The sequence below is a fragment of the Saccopteryx bilineata genome, chromosome 2 (assembly GCF_036850765.1).
Source record: "Saccopteryx bilineata isolate mSacBil1 chromosome 2, mSacBil1_pri_phased_curated, whole genome shotgun sequence".
Taxonomy (NCBI): domain Eukaryota; kingdom Metazoa; phylum Chordata; class Mammalia; order Chiroptera; family Emballonuridae; genus Saccopteryx; species Saccopteryx bilineata.
The window spans coordinates 2,591,684-2,614,865 of NC_089491.1; the positions used below are offsets into that span (position 1 = coordinate 2,591,684).

Below are 23,182 nucleotides of genomic sequence, written 5' to 3' on the forward strand. Positions count from 1 at the left end.
CAATGTGCAGATGAATGTCAGTGTGGGGCAGCCAGCAGAGCCCTGAGCCCACGGACTCTAACCCAGCAAACCCTGCTGGGCATAATCCCTGGCCAAATGCCAGAATGGCCCTGGGCAAATCCTCAGCTCCCTGTGCCCTCTAGCCTCTCCAGACTCCCCACCTCCACCACCCAGTGAGGTACCCTCCGACCTCCCCCACAATGGCCCACCCTGCTTCGGAGAGCCAGCGCAACTCAGACTGGCCGGCAGCCTCAGAGTTTAGAAAGCACCTTCAGCTGGAGCCCACAATTATGTACGGGGCTCCTCCTACACCGCAGACACTGTGAGGCCCCATTATTGCGGAGGTCTACACTGCGCCTCTTTAAACTCCCACCACAAACCTACGAGCAGACCTCCTCGGCTCCCTGTGACACACAAAGACACTAAGGCACGAAGGAAGGATCACGTATCTGAGGTCACATCATGAGAGAGCCTGGCACGCCCAGGGACCCCGGCCACGCCCCGGGTTTTCATGAGGTCCTGTAGAGCTGGGGTGCAATACCGCTCCCGGCCTCTAGGTGGACCACTCTCACGCCTGGTCTTGAAACTTGGGGCATCGACCTTACAGCGAAAACAGAATTCCCCACTAGTTTACTGTGAATTCTGCGTACCAACGTGACCTACAACTAGAAACGTGCAGGACCACCTATGCAGGATAAGCCCTAAATCCCTTGATTTGAAATACACTGAAATTCCCTAACTTTTTCCCAGTAGAACCCACGTGGGCCATGGAGGGGGAGGGGTGCGGCTTCCAGAGCCGCAACATTTCTGCGGGGTTGCGGTAACGCTCCAGGACTCGTGAGGCTTTTCAAGGGAAAACCACGAGCAGAACTCCTTCGAGCCTGGTCCGCGGCGGGAAGCCTGTGGGGGCTTCTCTCCCTCCCCGGCTTTTCGAACCCATAACGAGCACTTGGCTAACGAGAGAAAAGTGGGAGTGGGGGATTCCAAACAAGGCCTCGGGCACTGCTTCTCTCGGGCGTCTGAGTTTCCTTTACTGAAAGGCCCACGGTTTAAGGACGTAGGTCACGTCCTGGTCCAGTTTCCCCCTTCGGCAGTTTACATACATGTCCTGGAGCACCCGGCCGGTGGCTCGGCCGCTCCCGCCCTCAGAACGGGGGCTCCCTGACACGCTCCCCGCCCTCCCGGCTACAACATGCGGCTAGCTAGCTGCTGGCTCCGATTCGCACCTGTCTCACTCACAAGCGTGTGAGCTGAGATTAAACAGGCAAAGACCCCTACCTGGCTATATCCTCCCTCTCCTCTCTCTCTCCTTCCCTCTAAAATGGAAAAAATTACTCAGCCCAGAGCAGCTCACCCCTTAGACACACACACTCGGCTCGCCGCTGAATGCAGGGCTCAGGACTCAATCCCTAAGATGCGTGAGGAGGACACCGGGGGTGGGGAGGCAGGACACCAGCGGCTTTAGAAAGCGGGTATCGAATGACAGGGGACCAGAGCAGGAGACCAGGACCCAGCATGCACCGCTGGGCCCCAAAAAGACAACTTAGGGCAGGGAAGTCACCATGATAGTCCCCATGTCTCACCACCCCGTCCTCTCTCAGCACCCCCTGCTGCCGGGATGGAGACCCCAGAGAAAAAGGAAGACACATAAACTGTGCATCCCGTGGGGGCCCAGCCCACACGTCACTCAAGACTCAAAGCACCCTGCCTGTTCCCAAGAGGCCAGACAAACCGAATTCCTGTGACTCAGATGCTTCAACCCTGCTCCTCGCTGGCTGTGCGTCTTCCGTGGGCTTTGTTTTCCTTGCCAGTCAAAGGCGGATGGTACCTCACCTTGGAGAGACCTCATGGCGGCCCTCAGGACCACGGAAGAGAGAGAGAGTCCCGGAGAATCTTCTTCCTCGTGTGTCACAGGCTCCTACATTCCAACCATCAGACTCAGCAGAGGCCTTGGGAACCCGCTGTCCCACGCCCCCAAGGACCAGGGCCTGACCTGTCCCTCAGCTGACCTCCACCCAATCGCACAGTGGTGGGTGGGCCCGAGAGCCTGCAGGACAGTCCGGTGGACCGCTGCCCTCACTTCTTCCAGCTCTCCAATAATACAAGCTGCAGAAACAACCCCCCCCCCCCCAACGTCGGCCATGTGCTCTCCAACCCTTGGAAAACAGCCCTCCCAGGGTTTGTAAGTCAGCTCCCAGGCCAGGCAGCTGTTTGCAATCGGCCAGGCCCTGCCCCAGGAAGGGGAGGTGGGAGCCTGTCCACGCGGAGGGGCCCGTGGCGCTGCAGGGCCGTGTGAGGACAGGCTAATTGCAAGAGGGCGGTGGGGGATGGGGGGACTCAGGCCTGGCTTCCCTGCCCCAGGGATGGCCTCTTGAAGTTCATTTCCCGCACTTCCCAGTGTCCCGGGCAGAATGAAAGCCTTCCCTTGGGAAAAGAGAGTCTTCACCCCGCAGGCAGGAGAGGGAAACCGTGGCATCCCTGCTTCTCGGAGGTGTGGGAGGGGAGGAGCACCTCACTCCTCCCCTTGTAGGTGCCCGCCCAGCCCCATCAAGTATGCTGGGACCTACAGTCCACCTGTTTCAGGTGGGGCAGGACGGTCCCGAGAGGACACTGGCCTCCGTCCCACCAGCCCTCCGCTGTCTTTGATCTCTAGATCCTCGGGGTGGAGAGCGATGACATCACTCCGCGCGGCCGGCCCAGGGGACTCACCGCCCCGCCCACACTCACTGCCCCCGCCCACGGGACCGCCACGGCCCCGCCCACACTTACTGGACCGCCTCATCGCTCCGCCCACAGGACCGCCCGTCGCTCCGCCCACACTCACTGCGCCAGCCCACACTTACTGGACCGCCTCGTCGCTCCGCCCACAGGACCGCCCATCGCTCCGCCCACACTCACTGCGCCAGCCCCTTCCGAACGCGGACGACACAACCACACTGAGCGCCCCGGACGCTCCCCAGGTCCCTAGAACACAGCTGAAACACAGCCATTGCCCAAGTGGAACTTTCTGTGCTAAAAGGCTATTTATGTAAACTAGGAACCTAAATAACCATTCCCTGGAAAGCAGTTATATTTAGAATCCCTTTTCCTGCCCTTCTATCCAAGAAAGTGCCCTTCGCCTCGCCTCCTCTAAAGGTGTGAGAAGATGCAGTCAGTGTCCGTCTGTCCTTTGCATAAAACCAACCGCGACACAGCAACTCCCTCTGCTCAGAAAAAAAAAAGAGCAGCGTCTACATGGAACGCTGACACGGTCAAAGGCTCGGCCCTTGACCTCCTGTCCAAGGAGGAAAACCCAGAAACAGCACAGAAGAAGAAACTGGAAGCCGTGGACATCGCAGACTCTCCCCCAAAGAAAACAGAAAAGGGGGAAGCAAAACACTCTCCCCCAGAAAGACCATGAGGACAGGAGAGAACGCCTCCTAAGAGGGCCCCTTGGGAACCTTGCTCCAGCCCCCAAATCAGACTGAACTCGGGGGCACAGGGATGCGAGGCAGCCTTCTTTCCTGCGCCATTCATATCGCTGCGGCCCCTGTGCAGGTCTCGGGGCCAGCCAGCTCTCCCGTGTCCCTGACTCAGGTGGGCCATGGCCCCAGGTGCCTGCTGTCCCCCACCACCACCAAAAAAAGAAGGCCTTGACGTTTACAAGACGAAACCACAGCAGGGAAAGGTGAGCCCTGAGGCAAGGGCTCCCAGGGTGCTCTTAACGTTGGGGGGAGCCACGCAGCTCTTTCTCAGCCCCTGGGGAGTCCGTCTCCCACAGCAAACAATGGCTGAAGCTGCAGAAGACCCCTCCCCTGGCTCAGAGACGGCAATCCACGTCAGTATGCATGACAGCCAATGACCTACAAGAAATGGGGTCGGGCTTTTCCACGGGGAGGTGGAGGTGTCATTCCTTCCTGCCAGCTGGGCTCACAGAGCCTCTCCTTGCGTGTCTGCAGGATGGGGACCCGCCCCACCTGGTCCAGGGCGGGTGTGAGGCTCATGAGCACTCCACAGGTAACACACTAGAGCGGGTCCAGCGAAAGACGCACAGGACCCAGAGAAAGCATACACAAGGAAGTGCCAAGGGATGTCTCCCTTCAAACTCACCACGCGGAACCCCAAGAGCCACAGGTCTGGGCAAAGCAGGCTCGATTCCATCCGCCAGTGCCTCAAGGATGCTGGCGGTTGCCTCCCTCTGATTGGCCAGAGCCTCATTGATGCTGCTAGCAGTTGCCTCCCTCTGATTGGCCAGAGCCTCAATGCTGCTAGCAGTTGCCTCCCTCTGATTGGCCAGAGCCTCATTGATGCTGCTAGCAGTTGCCTCCCTCTGATTGGCCAGCACCCCACTGGAGCTGGCAGGTACCTCCTCTGATTTGCCAGTACCCCTCTCCGGCTGGCACATGCCTCCGGAGGCGCAGTGAGTGTGGGCGGAATGCCTGGTGGCCCAGCTCACAGGGGGGCTCCCTCAGATTGGCCAGTGGCATGCCCTACCTCCCACTTTGCACTTCACTAGATACAACCGCCTGTTCAGGGTTCTGACCTCCTCTCCCCCCACCCCGTCCCCGCCCCCATTGCACCAGAAGCCCCTGTAGCATAGGACAGCTCACCTATCCCTCAACTGTGCACCTGCTGCCCTGTGCCCAGCACACACCTGAGTTGAGTTAGAGGTCTACAAACACTCAGGCATACCCACTGTCACCCCCGGTGTTCTCGACACAAGGACCACGGACCGGTTTAATGTCAGAAAATATTTTCATGGACCGGCCTTTAGGGTGGGACTGATAAATGCACAAAATAAAATTATGCAACCGGCATAAAAACTGTGGTATTTTAAAATATAATTGTTGAACTTACGAGACAAGCATCAAGAGTGAGTCTTAGACGGATGTAACAAAGGGAATCTGGTCATTTTTTAAAAATAAAACCGTTCAGACTTAAATATAAATAAAACAGAAATAATGTAAGTTATTTACTCTTTCTCTGCAGACTGGTACCAAATGGCCCACGGACCGGTACCGGTCCACGGCCCAGAGGTTGGGGACCACTGCTGTACAGGACAGAAACTCTTACAAGCTCAGCTCACTGCCCCTGCATCCCTCTCCATCACCCGTGCCACCACCTTGTCCCCCACCACCAGCAGAAGGGGACACAATCGCTCCCACCTTCCACTGAGGTTAAAACTCTTTTTCATTGTGAGATCACTATTTTTTCTATAAGAGGGCCAGAGTCTTTACATTTAAGCCACACTACTACATACACACATTTTAATGTCATTCTGTGGTGTGTGTGTGTGTGTGTGTGTGTGTGTGTGTATATATATATATATATATATATATATATATATATAAAGAGATGTTATTAGAATCCCTATAGCCAAGGGGCTGGCAGGAAAGAAGAGTGAATGTCCCCAAAATAATACAAACCTAGGACACAAAATAGGGGGACCCCCCCTGCCTGTGCAGAGACATCGCAGAAAGCGGGCTGGGCTTCTGTATAATGAAGCTCTATAGTATGAAATCGGGAGAAATGTGGGTCAGACTGCGGTTCCATTTCTTAGGTCTGAGTCACCCCAGAGTGGCAACATTGACTCTGCTTGTGGGGTTGTTCCTCGGGTTGGGAACCCGCCAGAAAAGCTAGCGGGTGAGTCAAAGCTGAGATGACAGCTCAGAATATGTGACATATATCACACAGTCACCCCATCCCCCACGCCACGCATCCATCCATCCATCTACCCATCCCACACACAGTTCTCCAGCCACCTGGGGCTGGGCTGGCTCAGAAACGGAGCTGGGGAGAGCAAAGCCCCTGCCTGTGCCCCCACCCCGGAAGGCACCCTTCCAATGCATCAGCCATCATCCTCGGTCATGCCTGGGAGACGGCAGGTGGGCAGGTCCAATCCCATGTCTGGACCCTAATTCCTCCTTGTAAATGGGGCGTGGCCTGGGGATTATGGGCAAGGGCGGAACAACGTGGTACCCACAATTGTCCGAGGACGTGCCCCATGCCCAGGCTCTGAAGCGTATGTAGAAGTCACAACGAAGCATCTGATAAACTCACCAGGGGACCTTCTCCGTGTCACCTTTTCTCATGCTTACCTGTGAGGCAGGCACCAGGGCGACTGTTCATCAGACAGGGGGTGACTCACATGGCCGGCCGGCCAGTAGAGCCAGGAGCTCAGTGCCTGTCCCCAGGGGCCCAGGAGGGATGGAACAGCGATGACGGGGTTTACTGTGCTTTGGACACATGTTGCATCGAGCCTTCACAAAATCGTCACCCCCGTTCTCACAGACTGGGACACCGAGGCCCGGGAGGCTCCAGGCACGGTCGGTAGGAGTTGACGCCAGGATCTGAACCCTGGCCACCTGCCCCTGACCATCGCCCCACGCCCTGGTCTCCACACCCTGTCCCATGGCGGCGACAGTGGCTCTGCCCCAGAGCAGGGCCGAAGCCACCCCGCCTCCAGGCTCCCAGGCTCTCCAGCTGGGCCAGAAGTCTCCAGGCTCCCGTTCTGCAGAGTGCTGACCTCAGCAGAGTGCCTTCTATGGAGAGTATAAATAGAGGGAGGCAGAAGCCATAATATAACACGGCCCTCCCGTGAGTAAAAAAAGACTCGGCAAATTATCGGATCCAGCTGGCCCAGCTGGCCCTGTGGCGGGACCCACAGCCGCGTGGTGGCCCAGCGGACTCGACTCGGTGGCCACGTTTCATCTCTGCGTCGCCCATCTGGCAGGGTGGGGCGCGGGAAGGGGAGAAACGTCATCTCACCACGAGCATCTCAAACAGCGAGGCCCCGCGCCTGCAGGGGCAGCTCGGGAGACCCCGTGGACGCGTGTGCACGTGCCCACCCACGTGTGCACGGGCATGATCGCAGATGCATGGGGCCACGCAAACCTGCACAGTCACACCCGCGCGTGTGTGGGCGACTTCGAATGGGCTTGTCAAACATTCCCTCACGAGCTGGTTCGTGTGACCTGCACAGGACCCCAGAGGCAGCAAGGACAGCTGAGGGAGTGGCCAGGTCCATTCGGCTTGTGGACAGGGGAGCCCTTGGGGTCTCACCGGCGACCCAAGCCTCCTCCGAGGAGACACACACACACACACACACACACACACCTCCCCTGCTGTGCTCCCAGGGACATCTGCATGGAAAGAGGATTGTGGCAACACTGTGCCTTCTTTTGCAAAAGAAATGCCACCAAAAATATTAGCCAGGTGCTCGCCACACGCCAGACACTCCGCAAGGCCCTGTCCTAGTGTTGCCTCAATCGGTGTTCACAGCCACCCCTCAGAGCGCGTTAGGCAATCCTCCCCATTTTCCGAAGGAGAAGACTGAGGCCCAGTGGCTGGCCCCAGCCAACCAACGCCCCCAGCAGTGTCTCGGAGAAAGAGAAACTCACTTTGCACTAGCTTCTTAACTGCCCACACAGCCCCTGGGATTCGACATCTGGTTGCCAAGGACTTTCCCCTCCTGCACCCAGCTGCCTGTCACCCAGCCCAGGGGCCCCGCATGCCCAGCCAAGGCAGTAAGCGTTTTCTAGTCTGCCTGCAGAACTGCTTGGCCTCGCCTGCAGAGCCTGAGGAAGGGTTAAGGACCCCCCAGGTCTCCCACTGCCTCCCCCACCCCAGAGACTCCCTCCTTCTCACAGCAGCCGTTTCTGCCAGCACAGCATTCCCAGGACAAGCGTGGTGCTAGGGGCGCCCCGCCAACCCCGTTAATGAGGGGCTTTCCAGCCAAGGGAAGCAGCCTGGCCCAGGAGAGCCCTGCAGCACAACCTGGACTGTCCTGCCAGGAGAGAGGGAGGGCCGGACTAAACCCAGAGGTGGAGGAGGGCACCTGTCAAGGAGACACTTTGGTGCCTTTCTGCGATAAAAGGAAGGGGAAGACGAGGAAGGGAAAGATCACGTTTAGCGTCACCTCCTCCAGGAAGCTTCCCAGATCTCCCCCAATGGAGCCAACCCTCCCAGACTGCTTTAAATGCCACTAGGCATGCAAGTGTCCGCCTCTGCGCCTCTGGTCTGACTGGGAGCTCCTGGAGCGAGGGCCTGCCACCTTCACCTCTATCTTTCTGTAACCCTCAGGGGCCAGCAGGCCATGCAGATGAGAGAACGGCCTGGTTACAGACAAGGGAATGGGAACCCTGCAGGCAGCTGGGGCCCCGAAAGGTGTTCCATTAAAAATGAAGGGAGAAAGAGGGAGGGGAAGGAGGAAGGGGGGGAAGGGAGAGAAGGAGGGAGGGAGGGAGGGAGGGAGGGAGGGAAGAAGGAAGGAAGGAAGGAAGGAAGGAAGGAAGGAAGGAAGGAAGGAAGGAAGGAAGGAAGGGGAAGGAAGGAGAAGGAGGAAGGAGGAAGGAGGAAGGAAGGAAGGAAGGAAGGAAGGAAGGAAGGAAGGAAGGAAGGAGAAGGAAGGAGAAGGAGGGAGAAGGAGGGAGAAGGAGGAAGGAGGAAGGAAGGAAGGAAGGAAGGAAGGAAGGAAGGAAGGAAGGAAGGAAGGAAACCAAAACCTTCTGTTGCCCAAACGGAACACCTCCCTCCCCCCAGGCCCGGACCACATCTCAGGAAACTCACCAGCTGCCCCAAAAGCTGCCCATACACGGGTGTGGAACGGGAAGATGAAACCCTGACAAGGTAAAGGCTCTGAGGCCTGGTCTTGCTGGGAACGAATGAGGGAGACACTGGGTCAGGGCCCGGGCAGAGGGGACAGACAGACCTAGCACCTGGGGTCCCTGCTCCCCGCTCTCCAGGCCTCTCAGAGCACCGCCAGTCAGCCCCTCCCTGACCGAAGGCTGTGAGGGTCCACGAGGAGGTGGGCTCGGGGCTTAGCGGCCAGGCAAGGGCCAGCACGTTCCTCACCACTGTTTCCCTGTGGGGCAGTCTCCAGGGAGGCAGGAACCCTGCCCTGTCTCTCCAGGCAGCCCCAGGGCTCCGTGTAGGCTCAGCAAGGGTGTCTCAGGGGTCTGGTGACTCATCCTTGACCTTCCAGGAGGTCAGAGCTAGTCTGCAAGCGCTGTCAGTTACTAAGTGCGGGGGGGGGGGGGGGGGGGGTGTGAGAGCAGTGGATGTCTGTTCCCTACATGTCTCTGCTCCACCCAAAAAGGTCTGTGACCCAGGGAGGAGGCAGGGACAATGGGGAGACAGGGCCAGACAGCCGAGAGGCCGGGGCGGGGCAGGCGGGCATCAGCTGTGCTCGGCTTGAGGGCGTGGCGTGGTGAGAACCCAGAAATATCTGAGGGGTGGGGTCACGGGCAGGCTCTGGCCAGCAGCACCTCGAGAACAGCCCTGGAGCAGAAAGCATCAGAGAAGGGACGTGGTGCCTCGGCCCCAGGAACAAACGGCTGCCCGGGGCCACGGCAGGGTGGTCGCAGCTGCTGGGCAGTGACCACAGCTCAAACCCGTCAGGCCACTGAAATCTGGAGCAGATGAGAAAAAGGGCTTCGGCATGGGCCTGGCTTCACGGCTCCTCCCATCGACTGTTCTTTTATGGGGAGGAGTGGGGTGGGGGGGGGGCGGAAAGGATGGCTTTCCAGCCAACTTGATTGAGTCAGAGGAAATTTAACCATTTGATCTTGGTCAAGTCCCACCAAACTTGGACAATTCTTCCCACAAAATTATTGCACAAAAAAAGAGAGAGAGAGAGAGAGAGAGAGAGAGAGAGAAAAGCAATCACGTGACCGGGGCCAGCCAATGACACATGGAGGAGATGACCTCAATTTCCAAATATTGGGGTCATGTTTCATTTCACAGACCCTCCTTCACCCGTTACAATGTGAAACGGCCCCTCATGCGATCTCCCTCTCCGTTCCTCCACACGCTTGGCCAAGAAGTAGGTAGGAAAAAAGAGCCATGTTCAGAGGAAACTCGGAAAACATCTGGCACGCCATCCCCCAAATGGGGGGAGAAGGCCTGGCGGGTGACCCCTCCCGCCTCCCGCATCTTGGGGGCGGGCGGGACAGTTGCCCTCTCTGGCCACGCGCACTGAGGTCGGCTTCCAAAGTGGTCCCACCCTAGCCGGCGGAGAGAGGTCTGCGGAACACACCAGAGAGCAGTGGCTTCTTCCCAGGCTTGCTTCTCACGTCTTTTTGACAAAAGCAAAGTGTCCAGCTCCAGGGCCAGGGCCCACCTCCAGGCCACGACCTCCACGGCCACCCCTCCATTAGGAAGAGCAATAGAAGAGAAGGCAGGGGAGACAGGCTGGGGGCGGAGATGAGGAGCAAACAGCCAACCCCAACGCCGAGCAGAGGCACGCTCTGCACCCTGCCCAGACAGCGCCCAACCCCGGCTCTTTGGGGGTGGCAGGCGACTCCCCTGAAGGGTCCCCTCCCGAGGTCCTGGGAGAAAGTTCATCAGAGGAGCTGGGTGACCATGGGGTCCCCTGACCACATCCTCCTCCCCACCTGGCTGCTTGCCACTTTTCTGAGTCCACTACTGTCCACTACATTCAATGGACAGGGGAGAAACACAGCACCAGCTAGCCCAGGCTTGCCGCCCGAGGGGTGGCAGCCCAGTGGTAAGCCCCCAGGTCCCGGCGCAAGGCAGGTTCCTACCCCCTGTTCCCCTCGGCCCTGGTGGGCCGGGTGCCCTGACTCCTGCTCCCTCCTTGGCCCGGCAAGCACTCACTGTGCCAGGAAAAAGGGGAAGAGTATCTTAATTGGCAAGTCAAACATGGAAACAGATTCTTCCCACATATCTCCACATTAGGAGGCGGAAGAGAAGGGGAGGGTGGGGCGATGGTGACTCCTTGGGGGGACAGCTGGCTGTCCCCTAAGCCCACTGCCCCACCACTCTGCCTGTCACTTTCCCCAGCAGCTCTGAGCCTCGTCTCCCCCCACCCACCCACCTGTGAATGGTGACTTGGAGGACTTTCTGGGACCTGGGGTGCCAACGTCGGAGGGTGTGTGAAGACCCATTCCCTAGGGAACCACCACAAATGATGCTGAGAAAGCAACGGTCCCTTCAGGAGGCCGGTCAGGGCTGCCACGAATCCAGCAGTCGTTCGGTCAACGCCAGCTCCCACGGGAGGAGGCTCCTTCTAAGGGCAGACCTCTGGCGGAAGGAGCCCACATCTGCACATCATCTAAACCACTCACAGTCCTGACTCCAAGACTATCTCCTGGCTTTGCTCCACTAACCGGTCAGGGGCGGGCGGGGCAGGCAGGGTGGGGGGGACGCTAATGCAAAACCAAGAAAAACTGCCACGCAGGGAGTCACGGTGTTCAGAGATTAGGGGTGGGGCTAATTTCCACCCTCCGGGGCTCCCGGGACCACTGAGCACTTTATGTGGCCCGGAACGCAAGAGGGCCCGGTTCCCTGGGGAAGCAAAGGGCCAACCAGGTCTAGAGGCAGACGGGAGGTGCACATAAGGATAGGTGCCGGGCTGGGGGCTCAGTCTCCTGGGATTCCCCAACAGCGTCCCCCCTCCTCAGAAACTGAGGGACCGTGACTCTAGGGGGCGACCCTTCCCGGTTTTCGGGAGAGGAAGTTCTACAGGGCTGTGGGGCCGGAGAATGCAAAGTTTCGGGACAAAAGTGTGCCGGCCTCGCGGACAGCCCTCTGGCCGATTCCCACGCGCAGCCCGACCCCGGCTCGCGCGACAGCCCCACCCGGCCTGCGCGTTTGGCGCGCGGGGCATTGTGCTGGCGCGTCTCCCTCTCCGGGGGCCCCAGCTAATGGCATTCGGAGTCTCGGGCCCGTGCAGTCTAGAGCCCGGGGGGGAATGCCACAAACGCGGGGAAGGCCAGCGGCCAGCGCCGCGGTGAGAGCCGCCCCGGCCCGCGCCGCGTCCCGCAGCCCCGCAGGCGCCCCCCGGGACCCCGCGCGCGCACGTTCGCCCTTACCTGCGCGGCTCGGAAGCGGCGCCCACAGCAGCAGCGGCAGCAGCAGCAACAGCGGCGGCGGCGGCGGGGACAGCAGCGGGGCGCCCGGACGGAGCGGGCTGCGCGCTTTCCAGCGGGTGTGGACGTCCATGCCGGCGGGGCGCGGGTCGGGACGCTCGGGAGGCGCGGGGCTCGGCCCGGGCAGCGGACTCGGCGGCGCAGTCACGACCTCAGGAAGTCATGGGGAGCAGGCGCCGGCCCGTCCTCTTTGTGGCAGCGGCTCTCCGGCGCGGGTCGGCGGGCGCGCTCGCCCACGGGCTGGAGGGCTCGACCTTGGCCCGCGGGGCGGCCGGGACCCCCGTTCGGCTCTCTCGCCCTCGCCTCCTCCGACTCCTGCTCGTCTCCCCTGGTCGCCGCTGCCGCCCCGCGACCCGTTCCCCGTGGGCGCTGCGCTCGAAGGAGGTCCTGCGCCAGCCGCGGGGACTAGGAGTGCGGACCTCGCCTTGGGCGCCGAGCACTTTTTTCCCGGGTTCCTCCCTCCCTCTCTCTTGGAAGGCACCCGCGGAGGCTGTCGATCCCCAGCGCCTGTAGCAAATCAGAGCCCGGCGCTGGGCTCGGCCAGGCCGGCCCCCGCCTCCCACTGGGCGCCGCGGGCGAGGGGGTGGGGACAGCAGGCAAGTCGCGGCGAGGAAGGGGCTGGCCCCGGGGCGGGAGCGGACGTGGGCCGGGCGCGGCGCCCCCGGAGCCCGGGCGAGCGAGCGCGGAGGGGCGCGGGGCCGGCCTCCACCCCACCCCAGCTTCCCCTTCCCCGGCTCCAGGCTCCAGGTGCCCGCACCTGGCCGAGTTCCGGGAACCAGTGTAGAGTCCCCCCCCACCCTCCCCCCCCCCCCCCCCCCCCCCCCGTTCGATCACTTCGCGTTCAAAAAAGAAAAAAAAGAAAAAGTTGCAGCTCACCCCGCCTAACTTTTCTTGTACTGGAGGAGTTCAGAGCTCCTCTTCTGGGTGGAGACTAAACTTCCAATCCAGCCAGATCGGGGCGCCCAAGACTGCAGCCCTGAGAGAGGACCCGCCCTCGCCTTACTCCTCATTGCAGACGGGGCTTCTGCAGTCAAGTGAGGGTCTACCTCCCAAGAAGTCCCCAACGGAGCTTGCATGTTGCACATCTGGGCTATGAATCCCTGCAAAGTTGGCCCACACACACCCCTACTCTCCCCTCCTCACTCCCCCGACTCCCTGGACACCCCTTTGGAGGTGACAAAGGCCAGGGAGGGAGCAATTGCCATCCTTGAAGACTGCTACTGAGTGATATCTGCCTTCACTTCAGTGAGCTTGGGTGAGGTCTCCCTCCCGCCGGGCCTGCCGCCAGGGCTGGACCTGGGAGGCCCTCCCATCAGGGCTGCTCTGATGGTCCTGAGAGCCTCCTGGGACCGTGTTCCAGAGCCCCAATCACAACCCTCCGTTCCAGGACAGGCAAGGCACTGGTTTTAAAAAAAGAGGAGTGGAGGTGAATTAAGAGGGATGTTCAAACCCTGAAGCATCCCTTCCTCTTTGCACAAACGATCCGGAGCGATGCTGAGAAAAGTCTAGGACCCCAGTTCTCTGTCTCCAGTTACATCTGCACACTGGGGGTAAAATTCCTCAAATGCCCCTTCAGCCCCGTCACTTTGGAAACAGGACAGGAGAAGCCGGCCGAGAAGCTTTGGAGGGGAGGTCTGCTGGGGGCCACCAGCTGCCCCTGGGGCTGGGTGGTGGGTTACTGTTGCTACCTGATAGGTTAGGCTCCACGTGCCCCTTATGTGTCAAATATTGCCCAGGAGGACGGGACTTGCACACACAGAGGGGAATGGATATTTGAGATACATTAAACTCAAGCAAAACTGTTCTTTCTGGTTTTTTGTTGTTGTTTTTACAACTTGTATAAGACATACATATGATTAGGGAAGTGTGAGTTGCATGCACATATCTGTGTACATGTGAGGTGTGTGTGTGTGTGTGTGGGGTTAAGCTAGAGATGCTGGTTCTTCACTCTCTTATGCACTTAATGAGAGAGACATCGCACCTGACATGCCCTGAGCCCCCCGCCCCGGAGTGCCCCTGTGGGCCTGGTCATCCGAAGACAGTGCAGACTTTCAGGGCTCCAGCTTGTCCCCAACAGCAGTCACCCGTGCCTTCGTGCCTGTTGCCAGCTTTCCCAACACCTGGAACTCAGAACGGGTGTCTGAGCTGTGACCTGTGTTAGGACACCTGGGTCTCCCAGAGAGCTGACCTCTTGGTAACGTGAAAACGTGCTCCTCGCGGCTGCGAGCAGATAGACACATCACTCCTGGGGAGCCAGGGGCGTGATGGCCTGTTCAGGCTGACAAACACGGGTGTCCACTTTACCCAAGCCTGGAGCTGGATGGGGAGACAAGCTCCTATCCCACGGGGAAAGTCCCCAAACTGGGTGGCCTGGCCGGTCAGCCAGGACTACAGGAAACCATGGAGTTGTGGTGGCCACGGCCGGAGATCAGCCACCTGTAAGGGCTGGGCTGTGCTTGGCCCCGTGTCTCCTCTTTAAACTCACACCTGTCTCAGGTCACACGCAACCGTGGGGGATACCAGCATCTCTTCCCTTTACAGATGAGGAAATTGGGGATCAGGGAGGGTAAGGGACTTACCCAGAGTCCATAGATAAGGCCAACTTATCCGTGGTCAAGCCAGACTTTGAACCCGGGTTTGCCTTCGGGCAGGAAAGATGCTGATCGCCTTGGCCAGTGGTGGCTGGTGGAGGTTGACCCTAAGCCCCGCATGTCCCTCCCTACCCCTGGCCCCCTGACTCTGATTAAAACAGAGGGTCTGTTGAAAACCCTTTCTTCCTTTCTCAGCCTAGGGAGCCTGCAGTGAGCATGACAGCCCGTCTCTTCCGCATGGGCCCCAGTGCCCCTGCTACACCTGTGTGGGGCACGGCTGCTCATCTGAAGGCATGCATTCCCCATCCCCTTATTCAGTCAGCGCCGGGGTCCCGTCCGGCCCGCCCCTGAACCCCGAACGTACACAGCACTCCTCTGTGGCCGGGACTCCCCGTGGTCCGGGGTTCTGCGCACCCTCCCAGCCGACCGTCAGTGCCGCTGCCCGCTCCTGTCTGTTTCCCGTGGGGAGTGGGTCAGGCCAGGTGGGCCCCGAGCTGTGCACTGGGTACCTGACTTCCCCCCTTCCCCTTCCACTGCTGTAAGATCTTCCCGCTTATTCTCTGAGCAGCAGAGTCACTGTTCCCAACAGAGCACCCAGACGAGCCCCAAGTGCCGTCCACTCCAGGGGTTCGTGTTTCATCGCCTGCCCCCATCTCAAGGGGCCACGCAGCTCCCAGAGTCCTTGCCAGCCTCTCCCAGGGGTGCCCTGTGGGGCAGCGGGGTTCTCCCCCCTTTCCCCTCTCACAGTGGGGAGCTCATGGCCCGCCAGGGGCATGGAGGAGCCCGGAAGCCTGCTTGCCCTTTGGGAGTTCCGGGACCACTGGAACCCAGCAGGAGTGGCTGGAGCTGCCGCCACACCTGCCCACAGGAGCAGGACACCTTGGGCTTGAGTTCCCTTCAGCTGCCTCGGGAGGATGCGTCTTGTACCTGCACGTGGTGACCTGGGACAGGCCGACGCCACCACACCCCCAGCAGCAGCCGCAGGTGGCCGGGGACCTTGGCCAAGCGAGTTCTCACCTCCGACCCTCAGTTTTGCTACCCGTGACGTGGGAACAAGGAAGCCAACCTCGGGGTCCCTGCAGAGCTCAGATGAGAAGTTAGGCCAGGAAGGCCTGGCCCCTGCGGGGTGCTGGAGAACGTCCCCGCGTCCTCAAGCTGAGCTGCCTTCCTCCCCCTCCAAGTCTCTGTCCCTTTCCCTGACACCCCATCAGCGGAGCACCAGCGAGCTCCCCCTTGGAGGTAGGCGGACACAGGGGCTCCGAGAGGGGAACAGTGCACTCCGGGGCCAGCAGCAGCAGCGTGGTGTGGTGAAGCCAGACTTGAACCTCGACCTCCCTGCCCGTGTGACCCCTCCCCCATGCTACCTTCCTGGCAGGCCCACTCCGACAAGCCCTCCGCCCGCAGAGCCACGCAGGGCTCTCTCCCTGCTGGGGTATAGGTGGGTCTGTTAACCCCAGCGGACATCGGACATCAGAACAATGACGAGGGAAGACCGACCACTTTAAAGACCTGGGCAAAGCGTGCCCTCCATCACCCTGTGTTAGACGCACTCTCCACTCAGATCTGATACAGTGGAGGAGGGGAGGGAGGGAAGGGCTGGACCATACTGCAGGCAGGGCAGATTGGACAACAGAAATGTCCCAGAGGCTGGAAGTCACAGATCCAGATGTGGGCAGGGCTGCTTCCCTGAGGACTCTGACTCTCTCTCTCTCTCTCTCTCTCTCTCTCTCCTTGACTTGTAGACGGCTGTCTCCTCCCTGGGTCTTCACATGGCCATCCCCCTGTGGGCACCTGTGCCCCGATTTCTTCTTACCAATAAGCCGGGAGACAGTGGATGAGTCCCCTCTAAAATGAAGATGATTTTAACTTCGCCCTGTCTCCGAATACAGCCACATTCTGAGGCGCTGGGCATTAGGGCTCCAACGTAGACATTTGGGAGGGGACTACTCAGCCCGTGGCATCGTGGCGGTCACAGTGTGTTGGCCTCCCGGATAAACCCGAGGGGTTTGGGCACCCAGTCATCCCGAACACGAGGAGCCCGAGGTTGGGCTGGGGGCACGTGACCCCTGGGAAGGACACCCTGACTGCTCGTCCAGCCCTGCCAATAACGTCACTCCGGTGTTAGGTGTCTGGCCTGCACACCGTCCACACCGGGTGCAAGAGTGGGCACAGCGTGTGGCACGGGCCCACGGGCACCTCCTCCAGCAGCTGGTGTCACCCTCCTGGCCACAGAAACTTCCCCATCCCTTCCTGGGAAAGAGGTGCCCCTGGGCCTGCGTCAGGGGCACCCAGGGGGTGCAGGGGAATGGTCACAGTCTTCGTGACAACGAAGCACGTGTCACGTGGGAGGGAGCCCAGCCTTGGAAAGCTGTGTGGTCAGCTGTGTCCCCATCCACCTCCACCGCCAGCGGGGTGGCCACGGGGCCTGACGTGGGCATGCCGGACCGGCCCACGGCCTCTGCTGAACCAGGGTTTGGTGAGGGGCCCAGAGCTCGCGGGGCTAGGCTGAAAGGCACCGGCACGGCACAGGCCGTCGGGGGCCTATGTGCTGGTCGTGGTTGTCCCGCTGAACAAACCCCAGGGCTCCAGAGGGAACACAGGGCCCCCCGCCCATGCGGAAACCCCCCACAACTCCATAAAATGAAGGCTCTTCTTCCACCCGCTCATCCCCTGCTCCCCAACCCAGAACCCGGCAAAGGAGCTGTTGTCCCAGAACGCAAGTGCGGGAGGCAAGGAGGGCAGAGCCACCAGCAGCCCGCTCAGGACCCGTCAGTAGTCGGCCGGCTGGCAGGAGGGCTGCACCTCCCAGCAGGACATGGAGTGTCCCCAGGGGCCAGGAGGCGGAGCTCCCCACTCCGAGGAGTCACCCCAGGCAGTGGGTGCAGGGCAAAGGGCAGCGGCCCCGCTGACCCAGGACCCGCGGGACATCCTCGCGGTGCCTGGCACGCTCCCTGCTCTGTCCCCCCCCCCCCACGGCTCTGCTCCCGTGTCCACCCACAGGGGCTGCTATACTGAGCCTCCGTGTTCCTGACGGGAGCCAAGCACACTCTGCACGGTGATGGGATTTCCAGGCAGCGCGGAGACTTCCGGGTGCGTCCGCACTGATTCAGACAACTCCGTGTGGCCGTTCGTCCTCCCGCCGGGGACCAGCCGGGCCGGTGTCCCCAGGAGAACGTTGGGCAAGACGGAGGATGGGTTTGCAGCCCAGGAAAAAGTGTCTGTAGGAAAAAATTCCTTGTTGCTCTCGTAAAGAACCACCCGGATAGGGGAGAGAGCTGCCTGGGGCCCAGTGGTCTGCTCCCCAGACCCAGAGGGCATTTCTAGGGTGCCCGTGGTGACACCCCACGTCGGGGTCCTACTGGACTCCCTTCTCCCTGCTGGGCAGCATGGCAGCGCCCCCCTGAGAGACAAAGTGTCCATGGAGCCTGGAGCAAAGGGCCTTCTGACCCCAGCCTCTCGCCTGGGAATGGGGCCCTGGAGAGCGCCCCCTTCACGGGGATGGGAGCGTTAGTTGAGATGGCGCATGGGTGGGCTATTGCGGGCACACAGCCTGTGCTCGGATGGTCTCCATCCATTCTCTCCCCTCAGCTTCACAATCGCGGGGGGTGGGGGGGGCAAACCTCAGGGGGTAACAGGTTACCCAGTAAGCAGAGGCAGTGAGAGAGGAAGCCGCCCCACATCCGAGCAGGGCGCCCCACAGGCCACGGAGCCTAGTGCTCTCCTCGGGTCTGCAAGTGCACACAGAGGTGACACAGCAGCACATGACATGCATGTCAACGGCAGACTTTCCTGTAAAGGGGAGAGACCCCCGACTCCCATCTGAGAAGGTGCTGAGGGTCTCCCAGTCCCCCTGCGGGATCCGGGCTCCCCCCACCCCCCATCCCCGCGGATGGGCGTGTGGGCTGCAGAGGGCCCCCTGCAGGATCCAGGTTCCCCCCAATCCCCATCCCCGAGGGTGGGTGTGTGGGCTGCAGAGGGCCCCTGCAGGGTCCGGGCTCCTCCCCCATCCCCGCGGGTGGGCGTGTGGGCTGCAGGGGGCCCCCTGCAGGGTCCGAGCTCCTCCCACCCCCCACCCCCGCGGGTGGGCGTGTGGGCTGCAGAGGGCCCATGGCTGCCCTCCAGACCCCTCCCTGTCCAGGGAAGCCACTCTGCTGCCTGGACACACCTGCCCATTCGTTGAAACATCCATGCTTAATTTTTAAAAAGCTCCAGGCCTGTGGCCATTACCACCCCGTCTTGGTCCCTGTATCCGTGGTCTGGGGTCGCTGTCATACAAGACCACAAACGGGATGATTAAAACGACAGTGACAGTGATGGATCCTCTCCAATTCTGGAGTGCGGAAGTCTGAAATCCAGTCAGTCTGGCCTCGCTCCCTCCGGAGTCCCTGAGGGGAGGGTCCTTCCTGCCTCTCCCTGCCCCGGGGGCTCTAGGTGGCCTTGGCTTGTGGCCCTGTCACTGCCTCCGCCTTCACACGGCCCCTCCTCTGGGTACCTGTGCTTCTCTCCCTCCGCCTTTCTCCTAAACCGACATTGAGGGCCCACGCGGATAATCCAGAATGACATCTGCATCTGCAAAGACCCTTTTTCCAAATAAGGTCACATTCACGGGAGGGAGGGGGGCGGCCACTGTCCAAGCCACCACAGTCCAGGACACAATAGACAGACCTCAGTGCCCGGAGTTCGCTGGCACTGCCCGGGGCCGAGGCCGAGGGGACGCGGTCGGCCGGGGTTTGCAGTGGGGTGGGGGTGGGGGGGCACCTGCAGGGCGTCCTGCACCCCGACAGCAGTCCCTGGCAGCAGGAGGACAGGGGGCTCGGTGGAACCTCGCGGTGACGGCGCACGCTGCCGGGCGTGCCAACGCTGTCTGGGATTGTTGCTTTTTCCAGCGGGCCCGGTTTTATTTTCCTTTTTAGTATCAAACCGATACGTAGTTTTCATGGAAACAGGTCCCAGATTAGATTCTCTTCCATAAGAGGACATAAAAAAGGGAATATAGAGTCGGAAACCAGTCTCTCGGACCAGAGTCCAACCCAGAACTCGAGTTCCTGTGTTCAAGATCTCTGAGCGCTGAGGGTGCGCGAGACTCGGGGTGCCACGGGGGTAGGGGGGGAGGGGGCAGCCGCCCCAACACGCGTGACCTTCATTCCTCACTCACGCCACGGCACAAAGAGTGTCCCCGGTTTGCAGGTGAGACTCCAAGCTCCGGGCATGGAAGAGTGGGCCCAGCGCCACAGAGTTCCCAGGCGGAGGGGTCAGGATGGGTTCCGAGCCCGTCTGCCGCAGGGCACACCGTCCCAGCAGACACAGACCAGATCCCTGCTGACACTCGGCCCCTGACGGACGGGGCAGGACAGGGCCGGGCCACCGGCAGGGACTGGGTGCTGAGCTAATGTTGGGAGACCCCGGGGAGGTCTGGCAGTCGCAGGCTGATGGTGGCTCCCGAGACAGGTCCAGTCTCTAATACCCAGATCCTGTAAATGTGACCTTATTTGGGAAGAGGATCTGTGCAGATGTGCGCCTGTTAAGGGCCCGGAGATAACGAGATCATCTTGGTTCAACGGGTGGGGCCTCACACGCCATCCCAAGTGTCCTCAGAAGAGGAAGGCAGGGGGGATTAAGAGACAGACAGCAGAAGGAGGTGACAGGAAGGCCGAGGAGGCCGAGGAACAGCTGGGGGCCCCGGAGCTGGGAGAGGCGGGAAAGACCCTCCCCCTAGAGCCTCCAGAGGGAGCGCTGTGATCTCGGACCTCTGGCCTCCAGATGTCACACATCACGGCGCCACAGGACACCCTGTCCTTCTGAGGCCCCCGGGCCAGCTGGGCAGGCCCAGGGCATGGAACACCTGGAGGGAGGCAGAGGGAGGTGGACCACACCAGGGTGTCCATCCGGCTCAACCCCACGCCCCTGAGCTAACCTGGCCCAGAGTCTCAGCCCCCAGGGTACCTGTTCCCTCACTGGGCCAGTGGGGGTTGGAGCTGGGTGAAGGCACCAGGCCCGGACCAGCCCTAAACATGCTGGGGGTATAGCACCGACCCGGGGAGCCTGCTGCCACTCCAGGCTGGACGCGCAGGAGAGGGCGGGCTCAGAGAGGCAAGGCTGGGCCTAAATTTAATGACGAGTCCTTAGACGAGCCACGTGGGGAGGAGGGACGTGGGGAGAAGAGGAGAGCGTCCGTGGCCAGGATGGCAGAGACGGGAGTGACACAGCCCAAGGCAGGAGCAGCTGGGTCCCCTGCAGGCCCAGAGGAAACACCTCTCGCAGCACCTTGACTTTGGACGTGTGGCCTGCAGGACGGGGAGAGGTCACATTCCTGTCGCGTGGGCCACCCCGTCTGTGGTCCTGTGCTGGGACAGCTGCAGGAGACAGATACTGTGGCTGAGGGGGACTCCCACTTTCCCAGAGTCCAGAGCTCAGCGGCGTGTGACAGCAGCTGATGTCCCACTAGCTCTCTCCTGTGCCGCCCGGGTGCCCGGCACCGGGAGCCCACCTCCCACCGGCGGCCTGCCCCTGCTCGGAAAACTGGCTGGGCAGCGGCCTCGCCACGGCCACCCATTCGGCAGTCACGCCCCACCTCTCAGCCTGGGAACGTCCAGACTCCCTGCCAAGGAAAACGGAACTGAGCTGGGGCACCAACGGGACCCTGGGCTGGGGCTCCTCCAGGCCGCTCCCCCCGGGGGCACTTCCCCTCCCCAGGCACCCGCCAGGGCCCTCCCTGGCAAGGAAGCTCCCCTGTGGAGTCTGGGCCGGTGCCAGTTTGGAGCACAGGGCACAGCTCCTCGCCGCAGAGAGAGAGAGAGAGAGAGAGAGGGAGAGAAAGAGAGAGAGAGAGAGAGAGAGGGAGAGAGAGAGGGGGAGAGAGAGAGAGAGAGAGGGAGGGAGCAACGTGCCGTCGGCAAACACCGGCGTAGACGTGGTTCTCTTCCCTTTTGTCAACAAAGAGCTCTGACTTAATGGGAACCAGCAGAGCCGAGCCCACAGTTTCCACTCCTGCAGGTCTGAACAGCAGCGGCCGGTTCCCCACCCGGGCGGGACAGCTGCCGAGAGCTGGACCGGGGGTGGAGGGGGACGGGAGGGGGCGGGCATCGTCCTGGCCGGCGCTGTCTCTGTCCTGGCCACCAGCCCTACCTGTGCCTCACCTTCTCCTCACGGGCCCTCAGCTGTGGGCACTGGTGTCACCGTCCCCTCAGACGCTCCCCTGGCTGCAGTGACCCCAGGGGCAGAGAGAGACCGACTCCCTTCCCTGCCTGTGGGAGGGGGGCACCAAGAACAGAGTGGGCTCGCCTGACCAGGCGGTGGCACAGTGGATAGAGCGTCGGACTAGGTCACAGAGGACCTAGGTTCCAAACCCTGAGGTTGCCGGCTTGAGTGCAGGCTCATCTGGCTTGAATGTGGGATCATAGACATGACCCCATGGTCACTGGCTGGAGCCCAAGGTCACTGGCTCAAGCAAGGGGTCACTCGCTCCACTGTAGCCCCGGTCAAGGTACATAGGAGAAAGCAATAAATGAACAACTAAGGTACTACAATGAAAAATTGATGCTTCTCATCTCTGCCCCCTTCCTGTCTGTCTGTCCCTCTCTCTCTCTCTGTCACACACACACACACACCAGAGTGGGGCTTTCTCCGAGCTGACTGCACACTTCAGCCTCTCTGTGCCTCGGTTTCCTTGTCTGTAAAATGGGCAGTTCCTTGGGAGTCAAGAAGACTCAGTGAGCTAGTGCATGACCTTAGAACCAGGCACACAGAGGGCACTCGTCCACATGCGCTGACGTCGGCCGGGCTTTGGCCTGGATGGGGGTGGACCACCAGAGACGTGTTTGCTTCTGAACTGGGCGTCATACAAACCTTGGACACTCACAGGTCTGGACACGTCACCATCACAGAGCTGGTAGGAGCCCGTTCCCCACTGTCTCTCCCTTCGACAGACTCCGGAAGAGCTCATCTTGACCTGACCGCTTCGCCTGAGGCCTGTCCGCTCGCCAGATGTTAGCTGAGGCCCAGGGGAGGGCTGGCCCTGGCCTGCACCAGCTCCACACAGCTGGCCACGTGCTCTGTGTTCAGGGAATCCCACGTTGGTGGCTCAAAATCAGCCCCAGAAACTGGCACCAAATGCTTCCATCTGGGCCTTTTTCCTTTCAAGAACCAGTCATTAACATCTGCCCGCACCCCACTCGTCCATCGTGAGCGGACCTGACCCTGGTCCACTCCCTGTGGCTGGGGTGGCCTCTTCTTCTTCCCCCAAAGACCTTCAGTGATGCGTCCGCCCTGAGGGGAGGGTGGGAAGAAGGCCCGTCCCTCCATCCATGTTCGAAGGCCAGGCTTCCTGTGGGGCCGCCACCTGCTGTCCTCAGGGTGGCCTTTCCTCAGCAGCTGTCCCCGGGTCCTGGAAGAGCTAGCTGTGTGCAGGGAAGGAGTGATTCCGCGTGGGCCCAGCCAGCAGAAATATTTGGGGAAAGGGTTCTCCGGAGACTCCGCAGGAGGCTTGGAGCCCCGGGGCCCTTGTCAGGGTCCTTCCTGTCGCCGGGCCCCTCCAATCTCAGCTCATTCTCAGAGCAAGGAAACCATTCAATTCACTGTGAACGGATTCCCTTCCCCAGTCCCAGTTACCAGGCCGGCTGCCTACGTCCTCCCGGCCTGACCACCCCGGCTGTCTCCCAGGACAGTCTCACGTACGCACGGACACACGCACTGCTGTGCACAGGCCTGGCCCGCAGCAACGAC

The 23,182-nt window shown here is 61.0% G+C and overlaps 1 protein-coding gene across 3 annotated transcripts in view; it reads right to left on the reverse strand.

The window, feature by feature from the left end:
- Positions 1-12,304, reverse strand: part of COL5A1 (collagen type V alpha 1 chain) — a 161,559-nt gene extending 149,255 nt beyond the window's left edge. For all 3 annotated transcript variants that reach the window (XM_066255728.1, XM_066255727.1, XM_066255726.1), the window contains exon 1: positions 11,814-12,304. In XM_066255728.1, coding sequence (XP_066111825.1) covers positions 11,814-11,943 — 130 coding nt within the window. In that variant the 5' untranslated portion in view covers positions 11,944-12,304. The remainder of the gene's footprint in view (positions 1-11,813) is intronic.
- Between the last annotated feature and the right edge of the window lie 10,878 nt (positions 12,305-23,182).